Raw genomic sequence first — 9,338 nt, 5'->3', positions numbered from 1 at the left:
GTCAGGACCCTGAAGGGGGTGTGGAAGAGGGTGACTCCGGACCTCGTTAAGATTAATTAAATTAGCAACAATGGTAGGCAAGGTAAGTTGCCTGGGTAACGATCGATCTGTAAATAACGTTAAAGGGGAATATATTTCACCCGACAGTCCTTTGGGGAGAATGTTGGGAAATTGGGAACACAACTCCCAGACGCGGGGGAAAGATAAGGCTATAATGGTAAACTACTATTGTTGTTTTGTCTGGACTAGATAAAATATTAAGGCGCCTGGTATTTTTTGGCCCAAATATGGGTCCGATGAGGATTGGCTGTGTCAAGATCTTAATATATATGTCAATCGGAAAGAAGCGTACAGTCAAAAAGTGTCCAATTATGCGGTTTGTTGGATAGGGAGCGCAGGAGTAAAATTATGTCCCATGAATAGGGAGGAATCAGGGAAAGAACAGAAAAAGAATGAACAAGGGAAGCCACAATGGGACCCCTTAACGTGTTTGCCGCCCCCATATACTACTCCCCGGAACGAGCCTCCAGCTCCCAATATAGAACCGAGCCCAGACACAGAAATGGGAACGGACTCTGAACTAAAAGATGCAGAACCCGGGGGGGGGGGGGGGGCAGAGTCACTCGAGCCACCACACGTAAAGGAGGGGCAGAGATATTGGAAAATGTAAAATTATGTCCCTTACGAGAGGTTCCGATTGGGGAAGGTACAATCGGATATGTAAATGCTCCCTTAACTAGCAGTGAAGTTAGGGTCTTTACAAAGGAAATGAAAAGTTTAATAGAGGATCTGGTTGGACTAGCCGAACAATTAGAGCAATTCTTAGGGCCTAATTTATATACCTGGGGAGAACTGATGGCAATTTTAGGAACGTTATTTTCAGGGGAAGAACGAGGTATGATTAGGAGGAGAAAGTGAGGTCTGCAGATGCTGGAGATCAAAGTTGAAACTTTATTGCTGGAACAGCACAGCAGGTCAGGCAGCATCCAGGGAACAGGAGATTCGACGTTTCGGGCACAGGCCCTTCTTCAGGAATGATTAGGAGAGCAGCTTTATAGGAATGGGAAACCAGGCACCCAGTTGGGGAAGAAGGGGCCCCAGCTGAACAGAAATTCCCAAATGTTGACCCACATTGGGAAAATAATGACAGAGAAGACAGGGAGTCAATGCGGGATCTATGAGAAATGGGAATATTAGGAATTAAAGAGGCGGCACCAAGATCATAAAACTTTGTTAAGGCCTTTGAAGTACGACAAGAGAAGGATGGAACCCCTTCTGCATTTCTTAAAAGGCTCAAGGAGGCCACAAGGAAGTGTTCGGGAATGGATCCCGATAATCAGATAGCACAGGGACTCTTAAAGGTCCAGTTTGTAACGAAATCATGGCCGGACATACAAAAGAAATTACAGAAATTAGATGGATGGAGTGAAAGACAGATGGAAGAGGTGTTACGAGAGGCACAGAAAGTGTATGTGAAAAGGGAAGACGAGAAGCAGAAACAGAAAGCCAAAATGATGGTGGAGGCAGTAGAAGAAATAACAAAAAGGACACTGGGGTCAAGGGATAACAGGAAGGGTTGGGGAGGACACGAAAGACAAGGGTCAGATACCTGGGAAAGGAGGCAACAAACCAGAGATAACCACTCTGTTTGTTCTAGCCCTCAGCTTCCACCCTAGCTCCCTGAAAGCCTGCCTTACATCCCTATCCCTCTTTGTTTTGTGGTTAGCACTGCTGCCTCACAGCGCCAGAGCCCCCGGTTCAATTCCCCTCCCACGTCTGCGCGAATATCCTCCCATTTTCCAAAGACGTACAGGTTAAGGTGAATTGGCCAAGCTAAATTGCCCCGTAGTGTTAGGTGACGGGGAATGGGGCTGGGTGTTTTGCTCTTCGGTGGGTCGGTGTGGACTTGTTGGCCCGAAGGGCCTGTTTCCACACTGGAGGGAATCTGATCTAAAGTTCTGGAATTTATATATTGATGAACTGAAACCTGCAACCCATTCTAAAAGATGAAGGACTCAGCAGCGGTCCAGGTTTGTTCCAAATATTGCATCGGTTGCATGACACTGTGATGTTTTACAATTAATTCTGTGCCTTATGATCCTGCAGCACAGCTACCCGCAGAAGGAGCAACGCTGCAGAAGCCAGTGCTTCCAAATACACCTGGGTGGGCGGGGTGTACCATAAGGGGCGGGGTTTAGATTGGAGGGTGGGCGGAGCACATGGGCGGGGCGTGCTCGTGAGATGGCCGCGAGCTAGTAGGCGGGGCAAGGCGGCTATCCTGGAGGCGCGCGGCTTTGTGGGCGGTTGAGCGTGAGGGCATGGGGCGTGGTTTGACTCGCGCGGGGTCCGCGGCGTAGGGGCGGGGTTTGGTTCGCGAGTTGGAAAGGAGTTTGTGCCCTCGAGCCGGGGCTTGGTATCGATGGGGCGGGTTTACATGCAGCGTTCCAAAGTGCGGGGTGAACGAACTGCGTTCGGAAGGGGCGGGGTTAACGAGCTGCGTTCGGAAGGGACGGGGTTAACGAGTGCGTCCGGAAGGGGCGGGGTTTCCGAGCTGCGTCCGGAAGGGGCGGGAGTTTACCATCTGCGTTCGGAAGGGGCGGGGTTTATGTGCCGCTTTGGCGGAGGAGGGGGCGGGACCAGGGCCAGGGGGCGTGGCCACCCCCGAAGCCGGAAGTGTGCCAGCGGCCTGTTTCCTCCGCTGGAGCTTCGGCTGCAGTAAGTAAGGTAAAGCTTTATCAATATTTCCTTTTAAAGAGTTTGTATTTAATAACCAGTAATGGTTACTCAATATCATCATAAAGTCCCAAAATGCAATTCTTTTCAATGCATAGCAGATCAGCACTAAGAGTTAATTTTCTACGGGATTCAACAGCCTCAGCACTAAAACGGCTGTGAATGTTGCCACTCCGTTAATATTACCAACAAAGTTGGTCCATTGACCGAGCTAATGCACGCAGGTATACTGAAGCAGGGAATTATTTCCTTAAACAAAATCTTCACCACAGTCTCAGCAGTAGCATTAGGAGGAGGTTAGGCTTCAATGCACTTCGAAAAGACATCAGCAATAAGCAAAACACATTTATAGCAACTCAACTCATTTCTCCAACTCAATGAAGTCCAGTTGAAGTGTCTCCAAGGGACCCTCCAGCAAGGGAGTTCTCGTAGAGATACTTGAACTTCGATGTGGGGGATCGCCTACCCACTAACCTGTTTGATCACGTACAACATCCTGATCGGGAACCCTGACTGAGTATCGATGCGATCTGGAACGATCCAAGATTATCCTGATGTCATCTGGTGCACCAGATCAGACGCTTTCAACGTGGAGTCGCTTGAGCGATGGCGTGAGCTGCCAGAGGAAGTGGTGGGTGCTGGTACGATAACAAGTTAAAAGGCTCCTGGACTGGCATCTGAATATGAAGGGTTCAGATGGGTCAGGGCCAAGTGATGGCAAATGCAACTGGAGTCATAGAGATGTACAGCACAGAAAGAGACCCTTTGGTCCAACTCGTCCTTGCTGACAAGATAGCCAACCCAATTTAGTCCCAGCTGCCAGCATCCGGCCCAGAGAGAGGCTAAGTGATGGCAAACGTGACTAGATTAATTTAGGATATCTGGGCAGGTTGGGCCAAAGGGACTGTTTCCGTGCTGTGTGACTCTAATTGTCTTCAGTGAAAGCAGAAGTGTGGTTGTGAAGGCTGGACTTTCAGAGCATGTTTTGCCCTGACTGGGAGCAGAAGGGTTTGACTGAAGTGTATTGGTGTTAATGCCTTGATGTCTCATTTTGCTCTCACCTTCTTGGGGTCATTAACCATTTTGTGTCTGGTCCTTCCTCAAGAAGCTGCATTGCAGGTTCACCCTGAATTGACACTTTTTTTTTGCTTCCCAAAATCAGACCTGCTCACTCTCAGCAGGATCCCAGTGTTGTGAAAGATATTAACTTTCAGGTGGATGTATCCAAAATTCAGAGAGATGTTAGTATTGATGTTTTTGCTTTTTCTGCCCCTGTAAGATCCTGAATCAGCACCTTAAGGGGAATTAGTTAGAGCTGAGTGAGAACAGAGGGGGAGAGAGAGTGGGATGGTGCTTTCAATTTTGTGGAACAAAAGAATATTCCACAGAAAATAGAATTGCTTGTTCTGAATTTCTACCCTGCACTGATAGTGATGGCTTTTGTAATCTCTTTTTGCAGAGTATTTGAAAATCTGAAGACTGAAGTTTCAAAATCAACAGATGAAGGGCTTATGCCCGAAGCATTGACTCTCCTGCTCCTCGGATGCTGCCTGACCTGCTGTGCTTTTCCAGCGCCACATTTTTTGACTGACTCTCCAGCGTCTTCAGTCTTCACTTTGATGTCAATGTCTGACAGTCACTCAATCCATCGGGACCGCAACGATTTTTGACTGTGATTTCTGTGAGAGGGATCAACGCTTTTTGGTTCCTGTTTGAGGACGTTTTCAGCATCAGTGGGACTGGACGAGAGACCCCACTGTTGCAGCGCACTGTGTGTGGAGCCGGAAACAGTTATACGGCCTGGAAAGGGGATTTCACGGCACGGAGGGGCTCTAAACGTGTTTGTGTGCAGCTGATGCTGTGGCCATGGAGAAACCCGAGGAATCCCGCCCCGTGGAGAAACCGTGGAAGTGTGGCGACTGTGGGAAAGGCTTCCGTGTCCCGTCTGCCCTGGAGACTCATCGGCGCAGTCACACTGGGGAGAGGCCATTCCCCTGCACCGACTGCGGGAAAGCCTTCAGACATTCCTCTTACCTGTTGGCCCACCAGCGGGTCCACACGGGGGAGAGGCCCTTCAGCTGCCCAGAGTGCGGGAAGGCCTTCAGCACATCCTCCCACCTGCTGAGCCACCAGCGTGTACACACGGGGGAGAGGCCCTTCAGCTGCCCAGAGTGCGGGAAGGCCTTTACCCAGGCCTCCACCCTGCTGAGGCACAAGCGGGTCCATACGGGGGAAAGGCCTTTCAGCTGTCCCGAGTGCGGGAAGGCCTTCAGCAATTCCTCCACCCTGCTGACCCACCAGCATGTCCACACGGGAGAGAGGCCCTTCAGTTGCCCTGAATGCGGGAAGACCTTTACCCAGGTCTCCAACCTGCTGAGGCACCAGCGTGTCCATACGGGGGAAAGGCCTTTCAGTTGCCCTGAATGCGGGAAGGCCTTCAGCGATTCCTCCACCCTGCGGAGTCACCGGCATGTCCACACAGGGGAGATGCCGTTCACCTGCTCTCAGTGTGGGAAGGGCTTCACCTGCTCCTCCAATCTGCGGATCCACCAGCGTATCCACACGGGGGAGAGGCCCTTCAGCTGCCCCAAGTGCGGGAAGGCCTTCAGCAATTCCTGCGCCCTGTTGAGGCACCAGCATGTCCACACCGGGGAGGGGCCGTTCACCTGCTCTCGGTGCGGGAAGGGCTTCACCTGCTCCTCCACCCTGCAGAGCCACCAGCGGATCCACACAGGGGAGAGACCCTTCAGCTGCTCTCAGTGCGGGAAGGCCTTTACCCACGTCTCCTCCCTGATGACCCACCAGCGTATCCACACGGGGGAGAGGCCGTTCACCTGCTCTCAGTGCGGGAAGGGCTTCACCTGCTCCTTCAACCTCCAGACCCACCAGCGGGTCCACACGGGGGAGAGGCCCTTTAGCTGCCCAGAGTGCGGGAAGGCCTTTACCCAGGTCTCCACCCTGCTGAGGCACCAGCGGGTCCACACGGGGGAGAGGCCCTTCAGCTGCCCTGAGTGCGGGAAGGCCTTCAGGAATTCCTCCACCCTGCTGGCCCACCAGCGGGTCCACACGGGGGAGAGGCCCTTCAGCTGCCCCGAGTGCAGGAAGGGCTTCAGGTATTCCTCCCACCTGCTGACCCACCAGCGGGTCCACACGGGGGAGAGGCCCTTCAGCTGCCCAGAGTGCGGGAAGGCCTTTACCCAGGTCTCCACCCTGCTGAGGCACCAGCGGATCCACACCGGAGAGAGGCCGTTCACTTGCTCTCAGTGCGGGAAGGGCTTCACCTACTCCTCCAACCTGCGGAAACACCAGCGAGTTCACGTGCCATCGCAGGGGGATTGAAGAAGTGACGGCCGAGAGCCATTATCGATTGGACTATCAACCCGGTTCCGGGGACTCCCGGGTTTGAATCCCCCCACGACAGATGGCAGAATTGGCATTCGGTCAGAAATGTGGAGTTCGGAATCTAACGATGAGACTGTTTCAGGGAGGGGGTGGTACAGTGGAGAAAGCCCCCATCTGATTCACTCTCTCCCTTGTTTGGGAAGGGAACCGCCATTGTGGGAAAGGATTCACTCAGTCGTTCCAGCTGCATCCTTTACCCGGTCTGGCCTACACGTGACTCCAGACCCACAGCAGTCTGGTTGACACTACACTGCCCCTTCCTGGCAAATGAGCGGGGAGAAACTTACTTGGAGACAGGGTATGGGTTGAAATTGCTGAGTGAGGCAATACTTCCTCCGGGTTACGGCTGTACCAAGGATTCGATTACAAAGGGACAACTTGGTGCTGGCCAATAGTAAAGACAGTGAGGGGGGGTGGGACAGGGGAGGAGTGGTGTGTGCACTTTGACCTTGAGGTGCTCAAAAAGCAACTGCTTTTTCTCTGCCTTTTTGCTGGGGGGGGGATCTGAAGCTGTAACAAAGTTGGGTTGCAATAAAGGTTACCTGAACTTACCACTGGGCTCAGAAAGCTTTGAGCTCCAAGAGGTTTTTGTTTTAAAGCTGCTCATTTCTTTCAGCCTCCTGCACTAAGTTTAGAACATAGAACAAAGAACATAGAACAATACAGCGCACAACAGGCCCTTCAGCCCTCGATGTTACGCGACCTGTGAACTATTCTCAGCTCGTTCCCTGACACTATCCCAAAATCATCCATGTGCTTATCTAAGGATTGTTTAAATCTCCCTAATGTGGCTGAGTTGACTACCTTAGCAGGTAGGGCATTCCACGCCCTTGCCACTCTGCATAAAGAACTTGCCTCTGACATCTGTCTTAAATCTATCACCCTTCAATTTGTAGTTATGCCCCCTCGTACAAGCTGATGTCACTATCCTAGGAAAGAGTCTTTCACTGTCTACCCTATCTAATCCTCTGATCATCTTATATGTCTCTATCAAATCACCTCTTAGCCTCCTTCTTTCCAATGAGAACGGACCCAAGTCTCTCAGCCTTTCCTCATAAGACCCTCCCTCCAGACCAGGCAACAACCTGGTAAATCTCTTCTGCACCGTTTCCAATGCTTCCCACATCCTTCCTGAAATATGGGGGCCAGAACTATACACAATATTCCAAGCGTTTTGTATAGTTGCAGCGTGATATTGCGGTTCCCCGGAACTCAATCCCTCTACGAACGAAACCTAACACACTGTATGCCTTCTTCACAGCACTATCCACCTGAGTGGCAACTTTCAGGGATCTATGCACATGGACTCCAAGATCACTGGCTTCCTGTTATTCTTCCCAAAGTGAATCACCTCACATTTAGCTGCATTGAACTCCATTTGCCACCTCTCAGCCCAATTCTGCTAATCCATCCACCTCTGCCTGCACCTAAGTAATTTTAAAAATGACAAACCGCAGGAGTCCCAAAACAGATCCTTGTGGCACACCACTAGTAACCAGACTCCAGGCTGAATATTTTCCATAAACCACCACTCGCTGCCTTCTTTCAGAATGCCAGTTTCTAATCCAAACTGCTTAATCACCCTCAATCCCATGCCTCTGCATTTTCTCCAACATCCTACCATGTGGAACCTTTACGGAGGTCCATGTACACCATGTCAACTGCCCTATCCTCATCTACATGCTTGGTCACCTTCTCAAAAAACTCAATAAGGTTTGTGAGCCACGATCTGCCCTTGATGAAACCATGTTGACTATCTGAAATCAAATTGTTGCTTGCTAGATGATTATAAATCCGATCTCTAATATTCCTTTCCAAAAGCTTTCCTTCAACAGAAGTAAGGCTCACTGGTCTATAATTACCTGGGTCATCTCTGCTGCCCTTCTTGAACAAGGGCACAACATTAGCAATCCTCCACTCTGGTACGAAGCCTGTAGACAATAACAACTCAAATATCAAAGTCAAAGGCTCTGCTATCTCCTCCCTCGCTTCCCAGAGAAACCTCGGATAAATCCCATCTGGCCGAGGGCACTTGTCTACTTTCACTCCTTCTAGAATTGATAACACCTGTGTGCAACTAACCTTGATCCTTTCGAGTCTAATATCTTGTACCTCATTCTTCTCCTCTACAATATTCTCCTTTTCCTGAGTGAAGACCGATGAGAGATATTCATTAACACCTCTCCAATCTCCACAGGGCCCACATTCAACTTCCCACTTCTGTCTTTGATTAGCCCTATTCCTACCCTAATCATCCTTTTATTCCTCACATACCTATAGAAAGCTTTAGGGTTCTCCTTTATTCTATTTGTTAAGGACTGCTCATGTCCTCTCTTTGCTCTTAACTCTCTCTTGAAATCCTTCCTAGCTAATCTGTGACTCTCCATCGCCTCATCTGAACCATCTGGCCTCATCAACACATAAGCCTCCTTCTTCTTTGTAACAAGAGATGCAATTTCTGTTGTAAACCACGGTCCCCTTACCTTATCACTTCCTCCCTGCCTGACAGGGACATACCTATCAAGGACACACTATATCTGTTCCTTAAACCAGCTCCACATTTCAATTGTTCCCATTCCCTGCATTTTGCGACCCTATTCTATGCATCCTAAGTCTTGCCTAATTGCATTATAATTGCCCTTGCCCCATCGATAACTCTTGACCTGCGGCATGTTCCTATCCCTTTACATCGCTAAATGAAACCTAACTGAATTATGGTCACTCTCTCCAAAGTGTTCACCTTCCACAAAATCAAACATCTGGCCTGGTTCATTTGCCAAGCACCAGATCCAGAGTGACCTCCCCTCTTATCGACCTTCGACATACTGTGTCAGAAAGCCCTCCTGCGCACACTGGACAAAAACTGATCCATACGACGTACTATAGTGAAAGCATTTCCAGTCAATGTTGGGGAAGTTAAAGTCCCCCATAATGACCACCCTGTTCCTTTCACTCCTACCCAGAATAATTTTGCTAATCCCCTCTTCCACCTCCCTGGATCTCTGCGGAGGCCTATAAAAAAACTCCAAGCAGTGTGACCTCTCCTCTCCTGTTTCTAACCTCAGCCCACATTACCTGAGTAGATGAGTCCTTATCAAAAGTTCTGTCAGCCACCGTTATACTATCCTTGACTAACAAGGCCACGCTTCTCCCTCTTTTACCGCCTTGGCTGTTCTTAATGAAAGATCAAAACCCTGGAACCT

At 50.0% G+C, this 9,338-nt stretch overlaps 1 protein-coding gene across 1 annotated transcript; it reads left to right on the top strand.

The window, feature by feature from the left end:
• The first annotated feature begins 3,183 nt into the window (after positions 1–3,183).
• On the top strand, positions 3,184–6,187 carry LOC148142911 (uncharacterized). Its single transcript, XM_087973888.1, has 2 exons — positions 3,184–3,364; positions 4,193–6,187. Exon 2 carries the CDS (start codon positions 4,600–4,602, stop codon positions 6,070–6,072), a length of 1,473 nt encoding a protein of 490 aa, XP_087830014.1. The 5' UTR covers positions 3,184–3,364; positions 4,193–4,599; the 3' UTR covers positions 6,073–6,187.
• The last annotated feature ends 3,151 nt before the right edge of the window (positions 6,188–9,338 follow it).

This window comes from Chiloscyllium plagiosum, unplaced genomic scaffold (genome assembly GCF_037043375.1).
Source record: "Chiloscyllium plagiosum isolate Xiang-an unplaced genomic scaffold, Cpla_swu_hap1 HiC_scaffold_27, whole genome shotgun sequence".
NCBI classification, from domain to species: Eukaryota; Metazoa; Chordata; class Chondrichthyes; order Orectolobiformes; family Hemiscylliidae; genus Chiloscyllium; species Chiloscyllium plagiosum.
This window is presented reverse-complemented; position numbering and strand designations above follow the sequence as displayed.